Here is a 24,656-nt window from a genome sequence, read left to right as displayed (position 1 = left end):
CTATACGTGACTCAGGCCTCGCAATCCTCTCTTGAAGTCTTTGTTCCTACTCAGGCCAGTCCATAAATCTCCTGTCCTGCAGTCAGATAAGGCTGTCCTTGCTCTAACCTCAGGTATCTTTGCTCAGCATTCCGGAGGCCCTGAATTCCGGAGGCCCTTAATTAAGCTTGTTATCTGCTCAGCATTCCGGAGGTCCTGAACTCCGGAGGCCTTTAATTAAGCTTGTTATCTGCGAACCTTTGCAAAACGGTATAACTGTGGTTAAAACGAGTTGGGGTCCTTCATTGACAATGAGTATGGCTATACACCCTGACTTAGGGTGTGGTTACTTGGTGTTTTGGACATTAAGATAGCCCATAGAGGTGAATCCACTCCACACTTACCAAAGGTAAGAGAATTCAATCATAGTCCTGGCTCCGTTTAAAATAGGAAATTTGACATAGGGAGTGGCTGCCTATAGAATACTTGGTCTAGGGTGTGTTCACTGAACATTCTTGCCCAAGCATCAAATGCCTTACTCAGGAAATAATGGCTTAATGTCTCAAGCATTAAATCAAGTAACAGATTTGGTTGTTCTTTGTGTCATGTTAAAGCAGTCTTTTTCCTTCTTCCCTCCTCTTGTATTGGGGTATAAAAACATATGAAAAATGAATGCAGGCAAATTCAGTATCCACTGAGTTTCCCCCTGGTACTATCCTGTGTTTCTGTGTTTCTTTCTTTTATCTGTTCCACCTACCTAACATTTCTAATCCATACACTCCTCCCCTGGAGCAGACGAACCTGTTGTGGCTGAACCGTGGCAGAAATTACCTCAAAAAGGTGGTTTTCGACACTTTTTAAACCCTTTGTGGCGCATGGAACCACAAACAAGAGCCTGGGGATTAAAGAACACACAAAGTCGCAAGTCACTCTTGAAACAAGAATGCCCATTTTATTATGTTCCCAGACAGCTTATATAGTGCTCTCCTTGACTAATGGCCAAGCTGTAACTCGGGATTTTCCACTGTAAGCCCACCAGAAATCACTTCCTTGTTATCAGGAGCTCATGAGGGTTCCGTGCTCAGAGCAGCTGGAAGCATAGAAAAACAAGTTGTTTACTTGACCAGGCAAGAGGTCATAGAAAGTTTAGGGTCTGAGGGTCTGCAGCTCCCCAAAACTCCCCCTTTTCTATATAATCAGACCAGGACTGTCTTAGGTTGCAGAAGCACAGATTCACGTCTTACCCATCATCAAGAGCACTTGCCTCAGCACACAAGGCCTCTGTCTTAGGTTGATTGTGACAGGTTCCTGTCTTACCCATCTCTGGCTCACTGGCCTTCTTGTAGCACGTAGACCCATACTGTGCTCGGAGGAAGCCTGCTTACTTGGGAAGCATTAGTTGCTTAGTAGCGATATAAAGCTGCTACTTACCGATGCACTGACCGCCTGTTATAAAGGCAGAGAGCAATAAAATTCCTCCAGCTAAGAGAGTTCCTAGGGCAACAGTCCCAGACCAGCTTTTCAGCAAGCTTAGGTCATAAAGAATGTCCTTAGTTAGAGAATCTGTGGAAGTGGGAGAAACACGAGTCTCATTAATCTTAAGAATATCTCTAGCAAAGGACACAGTAAAATTACGAAATTGTGTGTTGCATGGTCCCTTAAGAATTCTACTGGCTGATGGTAGCACTAAGGTTTTTGACTGGCCTGGGCATGGCACAAATGTCATGGAAGGAAGGGGATCAACTAACCATACGCAAATCCCAGAAGAAATCTAACTGCTCTTGTCAAAAGGTGGTCTGCAGGTTAAGTTGGAAAATGTCCCGCAAATATGCTCATTAACGGAATTTTGGGTCTCTAAGGCAGTGGCAACCCATCCAGCTAGGGAATCACCAGCAGCAGTCTGGCTGATGGCTATTCCGGCTGCCACGGTGGAGGCCACAGAGGTGACAATAGCGGCTACTATAGCCGCAGTGATCCCGAAGTCTCAGTGGAGGCGACTCAGCACCAGCTGATCATTGTGGTGACATTCACTGGCATGGGCACCCGGCCTGGCACACGGACCACAACAGCGGCCATGTCGTTGGCCCAACAGCTGCTTAAATGACATGAAACTTGAGAGCAGTTAAGGGCAGAATTATTCAAGGTATGGTTAGTTAAAAGAAAGAAAAATGGCCCTGACATACAGAATGCTGCAGGAAAAGTCTTATTTTGGCTCTGGTTTAACCGCAAGATATCTTCAAAGGTATTTGTGGCATTCCATTTTGCTATGCCATTAAGCAAGGTAAAATCCTGCAAAGCCAAGGGTCCAAAATTTAGACAGGCATGAGGTCCACAGAGATACCATCCCATGAAGGTAGGCACTATACCATATTGGGGTGGATTCCGGAAATAAAACTCCTGAGAATCACCCTTAATCCCTTACAAGCAGTGCTACTCCTACCCAACACCAAGCCTACCGACCCAGTAGGGATGGGACCAAACACTCCTGTGGGAAGGGCTTGAACACCCATTTGTGATGTTAAAACTGCTCAGCGGCGGTACAGAGGTCCAGTCCTGCGCTCCCTCTGGTTCCCCGGACCAGCTTGTCAATGGTACCCTTTTCTGAGGAATGAATGTCATGGAAGAATCTCTAGTGCCCCATAAACTTGTTGTGGGGCCCGGGGTGGACCCCTCCTCCTGTTTCCCAACTGACCAGAGAACAGATGACCATCAGCGTCCATCTTAGACCAAGATTCATTAGACCACCGATGTCCTTTCCTACAATGGGGGCACAAGCCAGGCTGCTTCCTACCTGAGGCTCCATCTGGTTGTCATGGGTTACCTGAAGACAGGTCTCCGGGGCACTTGGGACAATGTTTTTTAAAATGCTTGAAAGACCCCTGAATTGGGTGTCCTCCCCTCAGAGACCCCAATGCCCAAGAACCAAGACCAGACTACTGGATGCAAATGCAAGAGGTACTTTATTATTCGCACAGGTGCCTGGTGGACGCTCCAGCCTTCGGGTGACTGAGCGTGCCGGGCTAGGTTCGGGGCTGATTATATAGGGTTGGGGCAGCAAGAAGCAGGCTTACAGAAGCAGGTGCATGGTTACAGAGTTCTAATTGGTCATTTCAGATAAGACGATGGAGCCAGGTCAGGGACAGGGCACATGGAAAGCAGATAAGGCTCATTTTAGCACCCTCTGGGCTTTCTGTTCCCTTCTATCTTCCTGTTGGCCGAGGGCTGGCCTCCAGGTACCTGACCACAGATATCCTGTTTTTCTCCTCAGTAGGGGCCCATCTGGCTTCAGATATCCTGTTTTCCTCCTCAGTAGGGGCCCATCTGGCCTCGGGGCAATTATGCTGGCTTGGGAACAGCTTGACCTGGTTTGGACTATAGCTGCAATGGAAATTTCCCAAGGCAGGTGGGCGGGGGTCTTTCATGCTCAGCTTGTCGACAGTTAAAGCAGGAGCTGGGATGTGCCCCAAGACCGTGATACTGCAGAGCAGCGGTCATCACAGCCCTGGTGATATGGGCTTGGTCATCATCCTTACACAGTCTTGAAAGATCCCCGATTTGGGTGTCTTCCCCTCGGGGACCCCGATGCCCAAGAACCAAGACTAGTCTGCACTGGATGCAAAAGCAATTGGTATTTTTTATTTGTTCACACGGGTGCCCGTGGACGCTGCAGCTTTCGAGTGGCTGAGCGTGTCGGGCTAAATTCGGGGCTGATTATATAGCAAGAAGCGAATTTACAGAAGCAGATGCATTCTCAATGGTTATTTCAGATAAGACGATGGGAAGCGGGCTTACAGAAGTGGATACACTCTCAATGGTTATTTCAGATAAAACGGTGGGGTCAGGTCAGGGGCGGGTTGTCTGTTCATCTTGAATACATAGGAATAAGTTAAGGCAGCCCACTCTGGGCTTCCTGCTCCCTTTTGACCTCCAGGTATCTGACTACAGATATCCTGTTTTCTCATCATCAGGGACCCATCTGGTCTCAGGGTGACAGATATCCTGTTTTCTCATCATTAGGGACCCATTTGGTCTCAGGGTGATTATGCTGGCCTGGGAACAGCTTGACCTGGTTTTGACTATGGCTATAATGGAAATTCCCCGAGGCAGACAGGCGGGGGTCTTTCAGTCTGATGTAATCATTCAGCCCTCCTCGTTGCCGGTGAGGATGAATAACCTCCTGACAACACTTGCTGGCACTCTCATAAGCTAGCTGTTTGATAACTGGCATGGTGGCATCAACATCAGGGAAATCCTCCTGCTAACTGTGAGAGCGGATTCACAGAATCTGAATAAGGCTCAGACCCCTGCAGCACCTGAGGTAACTGACCCCCAGCAGCCTTGTTAGACAAGGCTTTCCAGGCTCTTAAGGCAGCAGTGGCAATTTGAGCATACACCCCTGGGTCATACATGACTTGCTGATTAGGTGGAGCGTATGGTCCAGCACTGGTGAGCATGTCCATACTTCTGTTCTTGTGCCCTTCAATAGCATTCATTCTGACCGTCTCCACACAATTTTCTTGATAATCAGACCTCCAAATCAAGTAATCCCCTCCACTAAGTACTGCCCTACAAAGCTGCATTCAATCACTAGGAGTCAAATTTTGATCCGTGTATGATTCCACCAAGGCAGCGGTAAAGGGAGCATGTGGCCCACAAGCGGTTACGGCCTCTTTAAGCTGACTTACATCCTTAAACTGAAATTGCAGATGTAGCCTCTGCCTATCCCCTGAGGATCGCAGTTTCAATAACAGGGAATGCCTGGATATTTCTGGACTTAAGTTCTGCTGATTGTCCCTGCAGCTCTTCTGCCTCCCTCCCACTAGCCCGAGAGGCAGCTGCTTTGTAAAAGGGATTCTTTCTCCTGGGGCGAGGCAAGAGAACAGACCCAGTCCCGAGAGATGACTCGGAATCACCTACTATCTGAGATCCGAGCTTCCTCAGGCTCCTTCAGCTCTTCCCCCTCTGGATCTCCTTTGCCTGACGCCAGGGATTCTCTGTCTTGGACATCCTCCAGTATCCTAACAGCTTCCTTAAGAAGGCCTACAATTTTTAGTAACTATAGACTTTTTAACCAGCCTCCATAGGAAACATGACAATGGGAAAGGACTCCGGTCCCTTTTTTCTCAGTTCCTTTTGTAGGTCTTCCTTAACATGTTCCCAGTCATGGTCATTCAAGGTGCCTGCCTGTAGAAACCATGGACTAACCCAACCTAGGGTTTCCAGGAATTCTTCAGCTGTTTTTCTCTTAATCCCGGTACCCTGCTTTTTCAGTAGTACCTGTAATTCCTTTACAAGAGTGGATTTGGAAGAATCCACCCCCATCCTTACAATTGACCCTCTCACCTTCTCTTTGTTTCTTACCTGCTGGTCAGCCTTCTGGAGGGTGTCCCTCAGAGGTGTCCCTAGTTCCCGATCCCAGCGGATCCCTGCACCACCTGGAACCACAGTCGGGCAAGGGCCTGGGGAGTAAAGAACACACAGAGACACGAGTCACTCTTGGAGCAAGAATGCCCATTTTATTATGTTCCCAGACAGCTTATATAGTGCTCTCCTTGACTAATGACCAAGCCCTAGCTCTGGGGATTTTCCACTGCAAGCCCACCAGAAATCGCTTCCTTGTTATCAGGAACTCATGAGGGTTTCGTGCTCAGAGCAGCTGGAAGCATAGAAAATCAAGTTGTTTACTTGACCAGGCAAGAGGTCATAGAAAGGTTAGAGTCTGAGGGTCTGCAGCTCCCAACACCCCCACTTTGTTCCCCAATAAATACTCTGCCCCACTACTGCTTGAGGTCTTCTCTGCTCCATCGATACATCAGATGAATGAGAGACCTGAGTTCAAACTTACAATTGAAAGACTCTTTGCTTTTGCATGGGATCTGGTCTCTTGGTGGTCTTTGGGGATCTGGACTTTGGCACACTCTCAGAGAAAAGTCTTTCTCTTTTCTCTCTCTCCCAGCGGCTAACAGTTGTTGCCATTCATCTGTAACCAGTGAGGGGATTGTATGCCCAGCTTCCCCTCTGTGCTGGGATGTGGGTTAGCTTGGGCTCACACGTGTTCTGTGCGGTCACAATCACTGTGCAGCTGCCCTCCTGTGTCCAGAAGACATTTGCTTGCCATTCATTGCCTCTGGCTCTTATATTCTTTCTTCCCTTTCTTCTGAAATTATCCATGAGCCTTGGAAGTGGGTAGGGGGATTGGGGTGCAGCATACATGTTTCTTTTTGGACTGAACATTCTATAGTTTCTCATTCTATGTACTTTGACCAGTTGTGGGTGTCAGGTGTCTGTGTTAATCACCATCCACTGCAAATAGAAGCTTCTGGGGAGGGGTGACCTGGTAGAAATACGCAGAAAGAGGTGCAAAATGCTGCTCAAATTTCTACCTTGTTTTTTTTTTTTGTTTTTTGTTTTTTGAGGCAGGGTTTCTCTGTATATCTCCAGCTGTCCTGGAACTCACTCTGTAGTCCAGGCTGGCCTTGAACTCACAGAGACCCTTTTACCTCTGCCTGCTGGGATTAAAGGTGTGTACCACCACCACATAGCTAATTATATCTATTTTTAGTCAAAGGAATTGTTAAGAAAAATAGATGATCTATAACTCATAATTCAACTTACTTTTTTATGATGGTGCAAAACTGATAGGCATTTAGTAGGTTGTGCTTTAAAATGTGAATTTGGGTCGTTTTGTGGACTAGTAATATATAGTAAGGTTACTCTCAAGGTCTCGGCAGGACATTGAAATGAAACCTATACCAGGCTCAAGAGAGATCCTAAGGCTGAATAACAGATACCCCACTGTGTTTGTTATGCTTGATAGACTACGTGTGTAAAATGCATCATTACTAACAGTATCTCCTGTTTACAATCAGGTAATCAGAATACACACTATCGAAAACCAGAGACTCTCCATACTTGAGGCTGATTAGATGAATATCAAACACAGAGAACCAAGCAAGTTATCCCTTAGATGCTTAAGCTGTTTTTGGCTGTAACAGCAAGATGTATGTGTGTTGCCCTCTTTGTAAATTGTTGCTGTTTTAAGACACAGATGCCGTTAGGCTGCAGGAGCAGCAGCCTGAGAGAATTTTGTTCCCTCAATCTGTCACGGGCTCTTTCAAAGCTACGAAGGGAGCTTATCTAAATCTCTGTCCCTTTAAAGAACCCAAGATTCAAAGGTTGTGGAATTCTGCTCCTCAGAGAGGCTGAATAGCAGGTAGTTCACTTCCTCTCCTGGCATCTCTCCAGAAGTCCTGTGGGCCTCCTCCTAACAACCCTTCTCCACCTGGCTCCTCTCTACCACTTCCTGCCAGCTAGTAGCTGACTCAGCCTCCTGACCTCAGGCGAATTTTATTTAATCAAACACATCTTTTGCATCATTAAAACATGTTCTGGAGTATTAATAAAAGTAACATGCCTTCAAATATTCTATAGCACACAATTTTTTTTTTCTATGCACAGCCAAGCTCTTGATTTTTGCCTGCTGTGAGTGACAGCTGTCATTTGTTTCCAGAGGGCCAAGCCTCCCAAGGCTCAAAGGACTGAACAACATCTGAAAAGAATCCAGCGCAGCTACCACAAGTATCACACTACTTTGGCTTCCATTAAGTCAAATGAGCAGGATCGCCTGAGAGTTGACTGGATCCAGCACAATGACCGCAAGTACTTTGACAGTCTTGTGCAGTCAAGAGTCAAGGACGCCATGCAAGGCTTTATCATCAACACAGAGGAGCGGCGGAACAAGTAAGAATCACAGACCTGGTAGCCCAGGCTTTGAAGCACACCAGAAGCACTCGCTTTATTTCCTTTGAGCACTGGGGATCAAACCCCGGGTCTCTTCTATGTTGGGCAAGTTCGTTATGTCTCGGCTCACAAGTGTTTAGATCGTTCATGAAACAATCAAGTCAAAGGAAGGTCATAGCTAACTTTTTATAGTAAAATCAATAACTATTGTTTGCTATTATTTTTACTTATTCACTTATTTTATTATTTACTGCATTTTGATGGAAAAAGAATATACTGTTTTAGGGTTTGTTTCTTTAACTAGAATCTGCCCACTGCTACTTTTAAAGATAAGCATTTCATATTTTATCTGTATATCCTCAAATAAAATATGGCACAGATTGAGGTCTTATTTTGTGGAGAACCACAGTGTGACCTTTGTTAAAACATTATTTATTGGAGGGAGTGAGTGTCATTGTGCATATGGAGGTCAGGGGACAACTTTTGGGAGTTGGTTCTTTCCTTCCACTATGTGGGTCTCAGGGTCAAACTCGGATCACCAGACAATTCTTTTTTTTTTATTTTTTTCAAAGTGGCTTCTGGGGACAAAACTCATGTTCGCAAGGCAAGGGTTTTCCTGAGTTATTTCCTCACCCTTAGTGATCATTTATTTCTTAAAAAATTCTTAGACAATAACTCAGAAGAATGAAAGTCAATTGGAATGATAATTTTATGAATAAATTACTTAGTCTTTTGTTTGTTTGTTTCAGGCTACGTGAACTTTTAGCATCAGAAGAAAGCAATTATTTTGCTGAAATGCAATCAAAAGGAGAAACCATTGAAGAGAAAAAAGACAGAATGAGAGAGAGAACCAAGTTGTTAAGAGAGAAGAAGGAAAAAGAGAGGCAGGAGTTTGTAGCTGAAAAATTAGAGCAGCAATTCAGGTAATAAATTGGAAGAGCAGACAAGCAGAATGTGATCGTGGGGTGGTTAAGTTAAGGACATAATGGCAGAGCTGCTGCTAGTCCAGGAAAGGGAGCGCAGGCACACACAGTGCCCTTTAGGAATGGTGCTTCTTAGAAGAAAGAGCTTCAAGACCATGGCGGATCCTGGAGGTGGGAGGAGAACTTTAGCCAGAAAATAGTTCAGTGTGTGGGACTACACTATGGGGGCCTCACAGGAGATGGGTGACGGGAAGTAGAGGGAGAGGGGAAGAAAAGAGGAGAGGGAGTAGAGGAAGAGAGCGCCCCCCACTGGAGCATCTGGGATGGGTGGTGGTTGGGCTCAGAGGATCCTCTTCCGAGAAAGCCCCCAGAGCAACCTCAAGAACAGAGGAAATACCAGGACTCAACTTCTTTAGGTTGTATAATCTCCCTTCTTTTAAGAGTGACCACTGTCTTAAAGGGACAGTCCCACATTCTCACTGGTATATTAAAAAATGATTTAAGTTACAGTAAATTGTACCTTAGAAGAGTCTACACAGTTTTTTTTCAAATTTATTTATTTATTTGTTTATAAAAATTTCCACTTCCTCCTCTCCTCCCCATACCCTCCCATTCCCCTCTACATGGTTTTTGACAGAGGTTTTCTGTCCTCCCCAATCCCGCAGCCATTCAGTCCCAAAGAAACACACAGAGGTCTACATTAATCATAAACTGGTTGGCCTGTTAGCTCAGGCTTCTTATTAACTCTTACATCCTATATTAGCCCATAATTCTTGTCTGGGTCAGCCACATGGCTTGGTACATTTTATCAGCGAGGCATTCTCATCTTGCTTCCTCTGCATCTGGGTGATGACTGCAGAGTCAGCCTTTCCTCTTCCCAGAATTTTCCTGTTCTGGTTGCCTCGCCTATACTTCCTTCCTGACTACTGACCAATCAGCGTTTTATTAAAGCAATACAAGTGACAAATCTTTACAGGGTAGAAGTACATTGTCCCACAGCACATAGTAATCATACTTTAAATCTTGGTAATCGCTTTAAATACATAGATTGATTACGTAGATCAGTTAAGACACAAGTGCTCAGTTCATCTTAAAATCCTGCTCTAGTGCTCCGTGCTTGCTTCCCAAGAATGAAAGTGCCAAGCAAGGGTCCTTTCCACCTCTGCCAAATACATGGCAGGGCCTAATTTACCATCGTCTGATTATTGCCTGGTACCGTGATCATGTCTGATCATCCACTTTCTGACTCAGACTACAGAGACCCTTCATTTTCAGATCCCTGGTCTTCCCTGTAGTCAGTCTGATCCCATGGTTGTCTCTAGTGCCTCTTCTCATTTTGCCTTCCTACCTTAAGATATCCTGAATCTGTTCCAATTTCATAGAATGCTTTGAAGGAAGTACCCCTTCTCTGAAATGACCTATTGCATTACATCATCAAGAGTATGGCAGATGCTTTTAATTTCACAAACTAAGACACACTCCTTACCTTTAAAAGGTGTGTGTGTGCACGTGTATGCATGCATGCATGCATGCGTGTGTGTGTGTATGTCTGCCTTAGGTAGCTTCAGCTATCAACTTGACACAGCCTAGAGATTTCTGAGAGAAACCTTAATTGAGGGATTTCCAGATCAGATTGGCTTGTAGTCATGTCTGTGAGGAATTGTCTTGCATGGTGGTTGATATAAGAGGTCCTAGTCCACTGTGGGTGGCACCATCCCTAGGCAAGTGGTCTGGGCTGTATAAGGAAGCTAGCAGAACTGTGAAAGGTGACTGTCTCACACAGTACCATATCTAGACAAATAATTACAGGCATCTGGGGAATGTTGAGAGTAGGAGAATTAGTCTTGTGGGGATGAACTTCTTCGTTAGTTTTACAGTGCTCTACAGTCAGCCCTGAAATCATATACATAAAGCGACATTAGACAGACTCAGCAGGTTGTATATTTATGCATTTATATAGCCCCAGTCCTAAAATGAAATATTTGGAAAGGTCCCTGAAAAGTTTCTGCACCCCCATAAGCCTCTCTGCAAATGCAGCAATCCAAATCAGACCAAATCAAACCGAATTAGAAAAAGCCCAGGTTTAATGGATACAGTGCTCCCAGATGATTTTTCTAGTCCCTCAGAGAGATGGGAAAAAGAGACCAGAAAACCACATGTCTGTTTTCTGGAGGGCAGTTTAAATACCCTGTGGGAGTGGTCTTGAGCATCTCTGGGGGAGGGGTCATCCTTTGGCTGGTTTTCTGAGATGTGGCAGGGTTTGGAGAGAGGTGGGGGAGGGGGCTTGAGATGGAGCTTCCACCAGAACATCCCAGATTCTTTGGGTGTATGGATGCCAGTTCATGTCTGGCTGCTTCCTGCAGGCATGGGACTATGTGGAGAGGAGGGGTCGGGAGTTGGTGGGCGCATACTCAGCAGGTAGGAGTGGAAAAGCATTTAGTTAGCTGACATCCTGGAGATGGCAGGCACTTGTTTCTTGAGGAAGCAGAAAAGGTGAGTTGCTATGGAAAAAAATAATTATTAGCACCTGTCGTAGCTGTACTGATAAAGATGAGCGTGCCAGGAAGACGAGCAGACAGGCCCTTCATTGGGACATCTTGGAAAACCGGCGGATGGAGGGTCCCAGCTGTTGGACAGATCAAGTATCCTGAATAGATGCCTGCTTGAGCCTGGAGAAATGGTGCCAGCATGGATGTGCCAGATGCTTATCAGAGGAAGGGGTGGTGAGGCTCACAGTGGAAGGTCTTGCTCGTATGGTCTCTCGAGTCCCAGGAACTAGCTGTTTGAGGAGTACTCTGCCCCCAGGGAGAGCGGGGCAGGCAGGTATGACCAGGACAAAGTGTGAGAAGAACTGCCCTGTAAGAGTAAAGGGAAGAGACCTGGTCTTAAGTGGGAAGGAAAGGGTCCTGTCCACCGCATGACAGAAATTGGTGAGAGGGTATTGTAGGACCTGAGTGTGATGTTGAAACAGAATGAGTAGCTCCAGTAGAAAATCGATGGACTTACCCACTGCCTGCAGCATCTCCCTAGGCTCGGAGAGGGCAATGGGAGTCACCAAGTCTGGGCTGCATCAGTCCTCCACCAGGCTGGTAGCATCTCGGATGCCGGTGTTGGTGAGACTGGGCATCTGTAGCATGTCATAGAGGACGAGCCTGCATGGGAGCAGGCTGTGGGTAGACAGGGCATGGCCTTGCCAGGTCAGTGGCCTCAGGTCGCATTTGAAACAGACTCCTGGCAATTAACTTGGTCTGAGCTCTGATGGGATGGAGCTTTGTGGTCAAATTCTCTTGTCCCCTTGACCTCAGGGCTACTGGTGAAGTTCAGACTTGGAATGCAGCCTTCCCCTGCAACGTTGTCTGTCCCTCTTCTTGGGCATTGAAAACTTTAAAAGCCATTTTCACCAACTGCTGTATGGGAGTTTGGGGACCTTCCTCAGCTTTTAAAATTTCTTTCTAATATCTGACTCTGACTGAGAAATGAAATGAGTGGCCAGGACTGTGGCTCCTGCTGGGGAGGCTGGGCCAAGATGGGTATATTCAACTGTGATCTGGTTGACTTCACTCTTTGGGAGTGAGCTTGGAGGCCTGGATTGACATAGAGGTCATGCCAGGTCAAATAGTAGACCTGGGACAGATAAGGAAACTCCTTGATAGAAGCAGAAGGATTAGCAGAGAAGGAACTCAACTGCTTTTCTACTGTGAAAGGTCCTGAAGGGAGAAGGGAACTCCAGTTACCTCTCTGAGAGGGGAGAGGAGAGCAGGGGTTTGGCGAGACCAAGTATGAGAAGAGACTGGGAAGGATTCAGGGAATTAGGCCAGTGTTTAGAAGGGGTCCAGGCCGTGGGTTGTGGCAGAGAAAGGTAAGGAGGGGCAGTAGAAAGAAGTGAAGGAGACGAAAGTGGGTGAGGAGGAGGAAGTTGCTCCTTGACCTTTGTCCTGGAGAAGGGGAAGGGAGGAGGGGTGGACAGGGGGAGGATGTGAGGAATGTTGGCCTCTGAATGGAGCACGTGACCTGTAGGAGGGGGTTGGGTAGGCAGGACTGGGGGAAGTCGGGGAGGGGCAAGTGTCTCTAGGTGTGCTCAGGGCAGAATTTTCAGGGTCCCAGTTCCCAGACAGGCAGGAATCTGGAGGTGTCATGACTCTAGCTAACAAGACCAGTGCTGTGAGACACTGTATACTGAGGGAACGACAGAAGTGCATTACTCGGAAACCATGGACACATAACTGTTCTGTCCACTGGGCTCCAAGCGGGCAAAGTTTTCAAGGTCACGGAGAATGGAAAATTCCAAAGTTTCCTTCAAAGGCCGTCGGGTCCCATTGTCAAGAGCATACTGAGACCAGGCCTTAGTGCACAGAGAAATCAGGTGTTTAGGACATACGGTATCGGATAGCCCCAATTTAAAAAGATCTTGTAAAAGGCAGCCCAAGGGCATTTGGGGATCTGACTTCCAATTGCAGGTACCCATTTCTGAAGTCTATGCTAGGACCCAAAGCCTAGCGCAGGGAGTTCACTGTGGTAGGCTTTGGGTTAAAAAAGGGCAGAGGGTATGGGATTTTCTCCTAAATGAAACATCTTCTGAAGAAGGGTTCCCATCAAACAAGGTAGGTCCTTATTCCACTAACTGGTCAGGGACCTGGCATGGCTGTGTCTTTGGCAGGACACCCCCAAAATTGCAGGAGGCCCTGGGCCACTAAGGTAATGACTCCGAAAACTGATCTTAGCTCGGCAGAGTGCAGGTGCGGTGTTTTCCTATTATGCCCTGTCTGTGGGAACCCCAAAAGACCACCAGAGAGACCGACTCACGGAAATGCAAGATTTATTGTGTGCACAATACAAGCCATCAGTGCAGCAGTGAGAGGAGGTACCCCGTGACAGTTCAGATAAAATGCTACGTTCCCCGTGGGGCGGCAGTGGGCAGCTGACCACGAAGGGCAGGTCCCACCTCCCGAGGCCTCTATGGGTTTCAGGTGGGTGGAAGGTGGCGGATGAGAGGACATGGCAGATCGGCAGGGCAGCTGGTCCCATAAGAAGTGCGGTGAGTGAGACACAGAGATAGGCATGCCTTGTGGAGAGAGGGTTTGGGTATAGTTTATTCAGTAAAAGGGAAGGGAGGAAGGGGGAGGGGGAGGGGAGGAGGAGAGGAGCTACAGCAGCAGTCATCTCTTCTGAAGAGAGAGGGGAAGAGAGAAGAAATTATCTCTTCAGGAAAGAGACGGAAAAGAGAGAGCTTAAGCTGGAAGCTAGAGGAAGATTCGCTTGCCTTGGCGGAAGGGGGTAGTGGGTGGGGATTGTCTCTTAAAGGGACAGGATAGACCATTACAGTACCCCACCCTTCTAGAGGGCACTATTTAAGGCAAAATCCAGAAAAGTTACATTAGCAGAGTGTGGGGTGACAGTCTAGGGACTTTTCAGAAATTTTATTTTCGAACCTCACCTGTTGCTTGTCCAGTTTACTTATTGGCTGACTTTTTGGTGGGAACATTCTGCAGTTATCTGTACTTTCCAGATGGCTACCCTGTTACTTTTGCCGCTAGTCATTTCTGAGGACTGGAATGTTTTGTGGGAAATAGCTTATACAAGACACAAGATGAAGGCAGAGGACAAAATGGAAGAATGTTGGTTCTTTGCTCCCACTGCATGTCCCTGTGCTGGTGGGGGAAAACAGCCCCTTGGTGGAATCTCCAGAAAAGTTTCTGCATCCAATAAGCTTCTCCACAGCAACCCATTAAGACCAAATGAAACCAAATTAGAAAAAACCCAGGTCTATAGGATTAAATGCTCCTGGACTATTTTCCAGCCTCCCAGAGAGGAGACAGGAAAGAGAGACCGAAAAACCACGTCTTGATGTGGAATTCCCCTCTGTATGCTATGAATACCATTGGTGAATAAAGAATCTGCTTTGAGCCTATTGCAGCACAGAGTAGGGCAAGGCAGGAAATCCAAGCAGATAGAGAAGGAGAGAGTAGGTGTGTAGAACTCTAGGATAACTCTAAAGCCATTTCTGACAACTCTGAGGCCATTCCCGAGGCCTCTCAGCCTTAGTGCCTCCCTATCCCCGGGAACCAAGGACCTAAAAACTACACATGCATGTACTGAGATGTTGGGAACTTTCCATCTCCCTGAGTCCTTGTGAGTGTTCTCCAAGTAGAGCTCCGTTCCTGGAATTGGGGCAAGATAACCCTTAGATGTTGACTCAGTTCCTGATGTGTTGACTCAGTCTCTGAAATAGGGTCACAATGACCCACAGATGTTCCCCCCTTACCCCGCCTGATCTAGCAACCACTCTCCTGTCCTGGATCAGTCCAGTAGCCCTTTGAATTAGTTGACAAAATTACCCCAAGGTTCCTCCCCCCCCCCTTATTTCTCCTTCTATTTCTATAAAAATAGCCTGTACCAGCTATTCGGGTCTTTTGGCTTCTCAAATGCTGAAAGACCCTGTTGCAACAGAATTAAAGCCTATTGCTCTTATATCAACTGTGGTGTGAGAGTGGTCTCTTGGGGTGACTCCTCCTCAGTGATTGGATTTCAGGGTCCAACAGGTGGAGTCAGGGAGAAGCCATGTAGCTGCTGAAAGAGAAAGACTGGTAAACCATGAGCCTCATGGCAAAATATAGAAGAATAGAAATGGGTTAATTTAAGATATAGGAGCTAGCTAACAATTCACCTAAGTGATTGGCCAAGCAGTGTTTTAGTTAATACAGTTTCTGTGTGATTATTTTGGATCTGGGTGTCAGATAACAAATGAACAGCCTCTGCCAACAATGTCTGTTTTCTGGAGGGCAGTTTATGTACCCTGTGGGAGTGGTCTTGAGCATCTCTTGGGGATGGGGGGGGTCATCATTTGGCAGGCTTTTTGAGATCTGGCAGGGTTTGGAGAGAGATGGGGGAGGGGGCACAGGCGATGCTTCCACCAGAACAGTCCCACGATTTCTCTTTCTTCCTAGGGCTATAAGGCTATATTCTGTAGTTATAGTTTCACTACCTCTTATATGTCTAAGAGACAGGCATTAAGGGCATTGCTCTCATGGGGTTGAGAACTATGTACTGCTTTTGCAGAAGTCCCATATTCTTTTTGCAGTGCACTGATCTGGTGACTCACACCATCTTTAAACCCACTCCAAAGGATCTGGTGCCCTCTTTTGAACTCCGATGGCACCTGTACTCACATCACATACTAGCATATAGACAGAAACATATAAATATGATAATATTTATATATATACATACATATATACATACACACACACATATATATAAAACATATATTTTTAAAATGCTATCATATTTCTCTTTCTTTTTTTCTTTCTTTTTTCTTTCTTTTTTTTTTTGTTTTTCATGACAGGGTAGCTATAAAGCCTATCCTGGAACTCACTCTTCAGACCAGGCTGGCCTCTAACTCACAGAGATCCACCTGCCTCTGCCTCTTAAGTGCTGGGATTAAAGGCATGCATCACCACAGTCTGGCTGATATTATACTTCACAGGTTGGCTTCTTCAACCTTTTTTTTTTTTCAAGTCCTTCAATGTAGTGATTGTCACATGATATGATTATCAGTTTCATATGTCTTTTAATTTTAAGATCTTAATCTCAGAAGGGATTTGAAAAGTTCAATTTTTCTTTCCTGGAAGGGTTTAAAACATAGCTACTAGCCTTTTAAAAACTTATTTAATAAATACACTAATTATTTTTGTTTATGATCATTTTTGCCTGCATGGATGTAAATGTGTGCCTAGTTCCCAAGAAGGCCTTGGAACTGGAGTTACAAACAGCTGTGAGCAGCCATGTGGTTGCCAGAATCAAATTAGGGTCCTCTGCAAGAACAACCATTGCTTTAACTGCTGAGCCATCTCTCCAGTCCAAATTCATTTATTTTTCAGAAAAGGTCTAACTTTGTAATCTAGGCTATCTCAGAACTCACGGTGTAGCCCAGGCTGGCCTTGAATTCAAGATATTTCTACCTCAGCTTCCCAAGTGCTAGAACTGCCACACACCTGCCTTCAACAAATATTTTTGAGACTTATGTCGAACTCTTTGATAGAATACTATGTTGATTGACTTAAGGAAAGTGAATATCAGTTAGGTTCTCAAGTCCCTGAGCATGAATAAGCAAAGGGATATCTCTTGTTAAGCTACATTCAGGACCAGATGGTCTAGGAGTAAGTTCTCACTTAACTGGTAGAATACAAAGGTAATACTGAAAGACTCCCGTGGGCGTCTTCCTTCGGGAGAGACCCCGTGCCCAAAGATCAGTTGAAAACACACAGCCGGATGCAAACAGCAAGAGGTTTATTGGATACGCAGGTACCTGGGGCGACAGAGTCTCTCGAAGGACTTGCGCGCCCAGGTTGGGGGTGAGGGGTTTTTTATAGGAGAGCAAAAAGCGAGGTTTACAGAAGCAAGATGCAGGGTGGTAAATTCTTAACCTAAATAACAATGAGGGGACTACTCAGCGGTTTACTGTTCCTCTTATCCTGCCCCTCCTTCCTGGCTGGCGACCAGATGTCTGATTGCACAGCCTCTGACTCGTGACGAGCCCCGCTTTATACGTGACTCAGGCCTCGCAATCCTCTCTTTCTTTGTTTCTATGACCAGTTCATAAATCTCCTGTCTCGCAGCCAGATAAGGCTGTCCTCAGGTATCTTTGCTCAGCATTCCGGAGGCACTGAATTCCGGAGGCCTTTAATGGAGCTTGTTATCTGCTCAGCATTCCGGAGGCCCTGAACTCCGGAGGCCCTTAATTAAGCTTGCTATCTGCTCAGCATTCCAGAGGCTCTGAACTCCGGAGGCCCTTAATTAAGCTTGCTATCTGAAAACCTTTGCAGAATGGCATAACTGTGGTTAAAACGCATTGGGGTCCTTCAATACAAGAGTTCATTTTCACTGAACTTACAAAGCAGGAGGAGAAAACAGCAAAACCACATCAAGATGTGGTTCAGAGAACCATGAAGACTCTGCCTCTGACAATGGTTCTATAGAATTTCCATTAACAATACACTCTGCCCTAATCCTTCCTACTGAGCAGTGGTTCTCAACCTGTGGGTCTCAACCCTGCTGGGGGTCGAACAATCCTTTCATAGGGGTTGCATATCAGATATCCTGCATATCATATATTCACATTACAATTTCTAACAGTAGCAAAATTACTGTTATGAAGTAGCAACAAAAATAATTTTATGGGTGTGGGTCATTACAGCATGAGGAACTATATTAAAAAGGGTCACAGAACTAGGAAGGTTGTGAAACACCGCTCTAGAGGCCAATAGGAAGACTCTTCTAATGAGTAAGGAGCGCAGGATACAGGAACAACTGGTAGGACTAAATTCAGACTGAAGAACAGAGAGAGACAAGGCATCTTAAAGGTGAGGCAGCTGGCCCACAAAAGTTCATTCTTTTTGTTTTTGTTTTTGTTTTTGTTTTTGAGGCAGGGTCTCACTATGTAGCTCTGGCTGTCCCAGAACTCACTATGTAGGCCAGGCTGGCTTCGAACTCACAGAGATCTGCCTGCCTCTGCCTTCTGGTTCTAAAGGCGTGCACCACTACACCTGGCTAGATAAGTTAAATGTTTGATCCAAAGTCACACAGGAAATGGCAGAGCAAGGATTCAGCTGATTCTGGCTGATGGCAGCACCTGTATCTTAGTGACCTTCTCTCGAACCTGCCTCCCTCCCCGTGGTTTCTTCACATTTCCTCTGCCCAGGCAGCCTGCATCTGGGTTGTTTTGACTTCCCTTCTCCTATGCATTGCTGTGTAAATGTATGCCTAAACACAGCACTGTGAAATGCTGGGTTTTGCCTTTTTAAATTTCCCTTCCAGGGAACGCTGTGAGGAGCTCCGCAGTAAACTGGTCAGTATCCACGAGGAAAAGGTGATTGAGGAACGGGAGGCACAGATAGCATTCAACAAGGAGCTGAAGAGGCAAAAGCTGGTGGAAGAGCAGATGTATGCAAGGCTCTGGGAGGAAGACAGACTAGCCAAGGAAAAACGAGAAGCTCAAGAAGAGAGGAGACAGAGAGAGCTGGTGGAAAACACACGCCTGGGGCTGGGTGCTCAGGTCACTAGCCTGCAGGCGCAAAGGCAGGCAGCCAAGCAGATGAAGGAAGAGGAGGCCCGCTTCCTGGTGAGCCCTTTCATATGCTTGTGCTGTAGTGATGGGTTCCATGGATGTAGCAGTTTCCAACTGGTTAATAGAGTTTTCTGACTTGGAACTGGGGGCTGGTCCATTAAGCATATTTCCACTTTGAAGTATCATTGTTTCTTAGCAGTATACTCAAGTCTAGATGTACAGGTGTGCATAGAAGCATAAGGCCTAGAAGAGTGGGGCTGGCATGTTGAGCAGTGGTGAGTGGTAAGTACTTGGGGTCAAAGGTCATTTACATTTACTTTTTTTGGTCATTTTTGGATACACACCTACTTATCACTTACTTTACAATCACACATACAACAATTCCTGTAAAGCTTTATTCCTGGTTCAGCTTTATTAAAAAGCAAGCTCCATTTCTACAACCCCTCTAGATGCAGCTGTGTGTATATATTTCTAAGAAATCCTTTAGACTCACCCATGTAGAGAAAATGCATTAACTCACGTTCTTTGTGTAGTAAGGAGGGTGCTTGTTGGTTCCCAACTGCTTAACCCCGAAATAATCACACAAAAACCATATTATTTAAATCACTGCTTGCCCATTAGCTTTAGCTTCTTATTGGCTAACTCTTACATCTTAATTTAATCCATCTCCATTAATCTGTGCATACCACCAGGTTGTGGCCTACCAGCAAAGTTTCAGCACATCTGTCTCTGGCAGCGGCTCCTTGGCTTTTTTCTAACTCCCATGTGGCCAACTAAAATTCACTTAAAACATGGAGGACTTGAAAAGGAATTCTAGACACAAAAATACAGAGTTTAATACAGCTTCTTGCTGTTTGCTGGTGGCATGCTGCAGCTCCTTTGAGAGAGGTTTTTCCTGACTCAGCATTAGCAGGAAAAAAGCTGTGCCATTTTGAAATGCCAGCTTTCTGGCCCTGCTGCCAGTGCAACCTCTGGCTCTTTCAGGAGGCCAAACATTTGGATGGGGTTTGTGAGCATCGTGTTATGGCTTGCTTGGTGGCAACATGGATCGGCTATGTGCCTAGAGATGGGGCATTTTGTGCATGGCTCTTGAAGGCAGCAAGCAGCTCCGCCATGCTGAACTGGGTGGGGCAAGCAGGCAGTGCCATATTTCCCCAGCAATGGCACAGCTTAATTTTTTTAAGGAGCGCTTAGCATTTTAAGAAGCACTCCTAGATAGTAAAGAATTACAGGTACACAATAAGACAGATTCAGGCATAAAAGACCTCTAAATGGGTCACAGTGTTGGATAAATGTACATAGGCTTGGGAGAGAGAAGAAAAAGAGTATAGAGAGTTATAAAAGGAAGTAAAATGGAGTAAAAATAAACAAGCCACAAAAAGATGGAACATTCACAGATAGTCTGGATTATGTATATTATTTGTCTTCTTTGAATTTTTTGACTGTGAAGGAGCTAAGTACAGAAAGACATTTCATTGTACAGGCTGCTAAGCTAAACCAACATAAAGGTATCTTGAGTTTAAAATTTGAGTCTAAGGATATGTTGCTTTGGAAAAAGAGGCTCTTCTTTTGTTTCCACAGAGGATGAGAACCTATGGAATCCTTCTAGACTAATGTGGCTTGATGGACCAAGACCCCATGAAAGGTTGCCTTGAGTACCCCCCAAAAATTATTTCACCCAATAAATAGCAAAAAGTAGTGTGGAGAGTACTGCACCCACATTCCCAAATATTGTTTTAAATGTTTCTTTACATTTAAAAGGGGATACACTATAGAGATTTGAATTGGTACGGATCTTGGTTTATTGATGCAAATTTAAAGTTAATCTTGTTATATGTATATTTCTGCTCTTGATTAAGGTATTATAATTATGTAGTTCATTTGAAAATGTAATATATAACTAAGAATATAAGTTAATAGAGATATATTTCAGTTAGGTATTCTTCAAATCATTCAGAGACCTTCAGAATATGGCATTTAAATGTTTTAAGAATTTAGAACTTTTCATGACAATGAGACACAGTTGCTGCTGTGGACAGGCATTAAAGAGGCTCATTATGGAGTTGGTTAGCCATTTGGGCAAGAAACTGCTCTTGCCTGAACTTCTTGATGAACTGGACATTCAGGACCTGCAGAGAAATGACTGCTGAACTTGACTAAAGGTGAGATGGGCCTTCAGGGTTCCTGCTTCCTGAAAAGGTCTGCCGGACATTCTGCAGGACACAGAAAAATGTGACTGAATACTGCCAATATAGGTAGAACTGTTTTTGAAACTTCCTGCTTCGTGGAAAAGTCTACTAGATACTATGGAACTGTAGGCTGAAGATGGATGCCCCAACAGTACAGAAGAACTTTGGGTGACTGTCCAGGCAGCAAGATGTCTCTGTCAATCCTAGAGTTTAGGAAGTTGCTTACAATGCTCATCCTGTTTACTTAGGTAATGTTATATCCTTCTGGAGTCTTTGATGGAGTTGAAGAATTTATAGTTATAGTTTTTCTTAGTTATTATAAAAGATAAAGTATATGTAATTTTACTATGTTACAATTAAAACCTTCCTTTTTATTTAAACAGAAAAGGGGAGGTGATGTGGGATTCCCCCCTGTATGCTGTGAATATCATTGGTTAATAAAGGAACTGCTTTGGGCCTATAGCAACTAATAGGGGAACAGAGCTAGGCCAGAAAAACTGAACTGAATTCTGGGAGAAAGAAGGGCAAAATTAGAGAGAAGTCATGTAGCCCCACCAGAGCTGGATGGAACTTTAGCCGGTAAGCCACAGTCATGTAACAATACACAGATTAATAGAAATTGGTTAAATTAATATGTAAGAGTCAGCCAATAAGAAGCTAGAGCTAATGGGCCAAGCAGTGATTTAATTAATTTGGTTTCTGTGTGATTATTTTGGTTCTGGGTGACCAGGACAAACAAGCAGCCTCCTTACTACAACTGCTTAACTATGCTTATTCATCTTCATTATTCCTCCTTAGGAGCAGAACAATGCACAAGTTAAGCTAGAGAATGAACAAGAGAAGCTCAAGAAACGGAAGACAAAATTGGAAACTAGGAACATCTTGAAAAAAGCCTTGCAAGACAAGATAGAGTCCATGCGGCAGGAGTACAAAGAGGAGCAGGACTTGAACATGAAACTTGTAGGAAGGGCCCTTCAAGACTTGCAAGAGGAGGCAGATAAGAATAAGCAGAAGAAAGTAAGACGTTTGTTTAATGCCTACTAAATGCCAGTCAGGATTGATTGTTGAGTTGGCAGTCTATGGGCAGTTACTTTCTTTGTGCTCTGTGGTGCAAAGCCCTGAGCTCAGTTTGCAGCAAAGAAAGGAAGGAAGGGAAGGGAGGAAGGGAGGTAAGACTATAAAAGATAGCTTTAGTCCCCCAGCAATACAGGAGCACTCCAGTTTCTCCACATTCTCTTTAGCATTTGATAGTGTCATTCTTTTTATTTTATTATGGTCCATGTTGCCAAATAGCTCATATGACTTTAATTTGTATTTCCCTAATGGTTTATGCTGTTGAACAGTGTTTTACATTCTTATTTGCCCTCTCTTAGTCTCTTAGGTGAAATGTTTCTTTCTGGGTTACTTAGGTCATTCCTGTTGATATTCCAGTTAACTCCATTGTAGAGTAGCAGTATTCCCATTGAAAGTGTGTTGGTAACTGCTTTAGGAAACTCTTTGAGAAAGAATTTGAATCAATTTACTCAAAAATGTGCTGTCAAATATTTAAAAAATGATTCAGAGAATGTCTGAGCCTTCTCGTGTCCTTAACAAACAAATTTTCATTGAAAGTCCATTCTTGTCTTGTCTATACCTGTATACAATGTACTTCTGAGTTTTTTGAAGTAAATCCCAGACATAATAGTGTGTCAGTGAACGCTTACATATATAACAGCACAAGATTAGGATGGGACCTTTTAGAAGACTGCCTTTTAGGCTGCCCTTGGGGTTAACAAGATGGCTCAGCAGGTAAAGGAGTCTAATATCAAGCCTGTTGATTTGAGTTCTATCCCCAGGTATAAAGACAGAGCCTGTTATTGAAAGTTGTCCTTTGACTCCCCTCCCCCAACACAAGGGTTCACATACACCATGGCACATATGTGTCCACTCAAACACATTACATACTTACATAACAAATATATTACCATGTGTGGTAGTTGGAATATAATCTCATAGGGAGTGGCTTTCTTGGAGTGGATATGACCTTGTTCTAGGAGTTGTGTCTCTGTGGGGTGATGTGGGATGTCCTTCTGTATATGTGTTGCTTTTATTGGTTAATAAATAAAGCTACTTTGGCCTACAGCCAATCAGAATATAGCCAGACTGAAAGAGATATAAAGAGAGAGTAGACGGAGTCAAAGAGACACCATGTAGCTGCTGAAGGAGACAGACGCTAGAGAGCCTTACCAGTAAACCACAAGCCTCATGGTAAAATACAAAATAATAGGAATAGGTTAATTTAGATGTAAGGGTTAGTTAATAAGAAACCCGAGCTAATAGGCTGAGCAGTGTTTTAATTAATACAGTTTCTTTGTGGTTATTTCGGGTCTGAGTGGCCAGGAACAAACTAGCAGCCTCTGCCTGCAGTTGGGAAGAACTTTGAGATTTCCTATGCTAGGAGATACTTCTTGGTGTGTTAGTTGACTTCTTGTTGCCTGCAAGATGTAGGACTCTTAGCTCCAGCTACTGCACCCCATCTTCCTGCACACTGCCATGCTCCCAGCCATGATGATAATGGGCTGAACCTCTGAAACTGTAAGCCACCACCTCAATTACATGTTTTCTTCATAAGAGTTGCCATGGTCATGATGTCTCTTCACAGCCATAAAAATCCTAAGATACCAAGTATTAAAAATATAAACTTGCTCTTGTTGCTGTGTTCTAATAACATGAATTAAATTTTATGCTCTGTAGGAAGACATGGGAAGAGAACAAAAGATATACAATGACTATCTAATACAGCGACGAATGGAAGAAAAAGCCAAAGAGAAAGAACTAGACAGGATACTAGAGGACATAAAGGCAAAGAAACTGGCTGAGAAGGATCGGGAGCTGGCCCTTGAAAGGGAAGCAAGGAAGCAACTTATGAATGAAGTCATGTGTACAAGAAAACTCCAAGTTCAAGAAAAATGTAAGGAACCAAATTATATTCTTCTTATCTTTTGCCTTTCCTTTTCATAAGTTAATTGTTTAGTTAACCTTTAATTCAAAATGATGGGTTTCATTGTGACATATTAATAGACACATAGCATTATATTGCGCTCTCATTTACCTGCTTCCCACCGTCCCCCTGTACCTCCTCTCCATGCTCTTATTTTAACAGCCGAAATATTTAAAGTATGTATCCGTGAAATGCCATGAATGTTGCAAGTACTAAGACCCCTGCTCTTCCAATTCTTATCTAATTAGAACTGGAGACATAAATGAATGAGAAACTTCACATCCTAGCACGTTCACATGCCCAGTTCCGGGGGAGTCGTTCTCAGGGTCGACCAACCATGTGTGCTCCGAGTGCTGTTGACCTTGATAATTATAAAAGATGGTGGAAGGCCGAATCCTGCCTCTTCCTCTGCCCTGTCATCTGTCCCTGTTTTCTTTCTGAAGGTGTTTCGGTCCCTCCATAATTTTGCACAGGTCATTTTTTTTTTTTTTTTTAGCAGCCTGAAATGTACTGAACCCTGAGAAATTCTAGGTGTCTGCTGAAGTCAGCTCAAATGGCTCATTCACTCAAGGCTATCTGTGTTCCCATTTAAAGTGTATCCTTCTCCCCAAGGCTTTTTTTTTTGGCATTTCTAGTGACTGATGGACCTGGCACATTTATTAGCTGTGTTAGCCAATCCGAGTAGAGGGTCTCTGGAGGGAAGCAGTCCCAGGATGCACCTGGCTCTTTATGCACGCGCTGGTTTTAGCTGTAGGCCAAGCATTGGATTAAGTCATTCAAAT

At 44.7% G+C, this 24,656-nt stretch overlaps 1 protein-coding gene across 2 annotated transcripts in view; it reads left to right on the top strand.

Annotated features, from left to right (window-relative positions):
* Cfap53 (cilia and flagella associated protein 53) overlaps window positions 1-24,656 on the top strand; it is a 54,167-nt gene that overhangs the window by 4,539 nt on the left and 24,972 nt on the right. Inside the window, exons 2-6 of one of the 2 annotated variants that reach the window (XM_048418978.3) lie at window positions 7,490-7,719; window positions 8,469-8,642; window positions 18,456-18,759; window positions 21,693-21,911; window positions 23,628-23,844. In XM_048418978.3, the coding sequence (XP_048274935.3) occupies window positions 7,490-7,719; window positions 8,469-8,642; window positions 18,456-18,759; window positions 21,693-21,911; window positions 23,628-23,844 (1,144 nt within the window). The remainder of the gene's footprint in view (window positions 1-7,489; window positions 7,720-8,468; window positions 8,643-18,455; window positions 18,760-21,692; window positions 21,912-23,627; window positions 23,845-24,656) is intronic. The other variant, XM_085676423.2, reaches the window with a different exon arrangement.

Source organism: Myodes glareolus, chromosome 13 (genome assembly GCF_982192425.1).
Source record: "Myodes glareolus chromosome 13, mMyoGla1.1, whole genome shotgun sequence".
Lineage (NCBI taxonomy): Eukaryota > Metazoa > Chordata > Mammalia > Rodentia > Cricetidae > Myodes > Myodes glareolus.
This window is presented reverse-complemented; position numbering and strand designations above follow the sequence as displayed.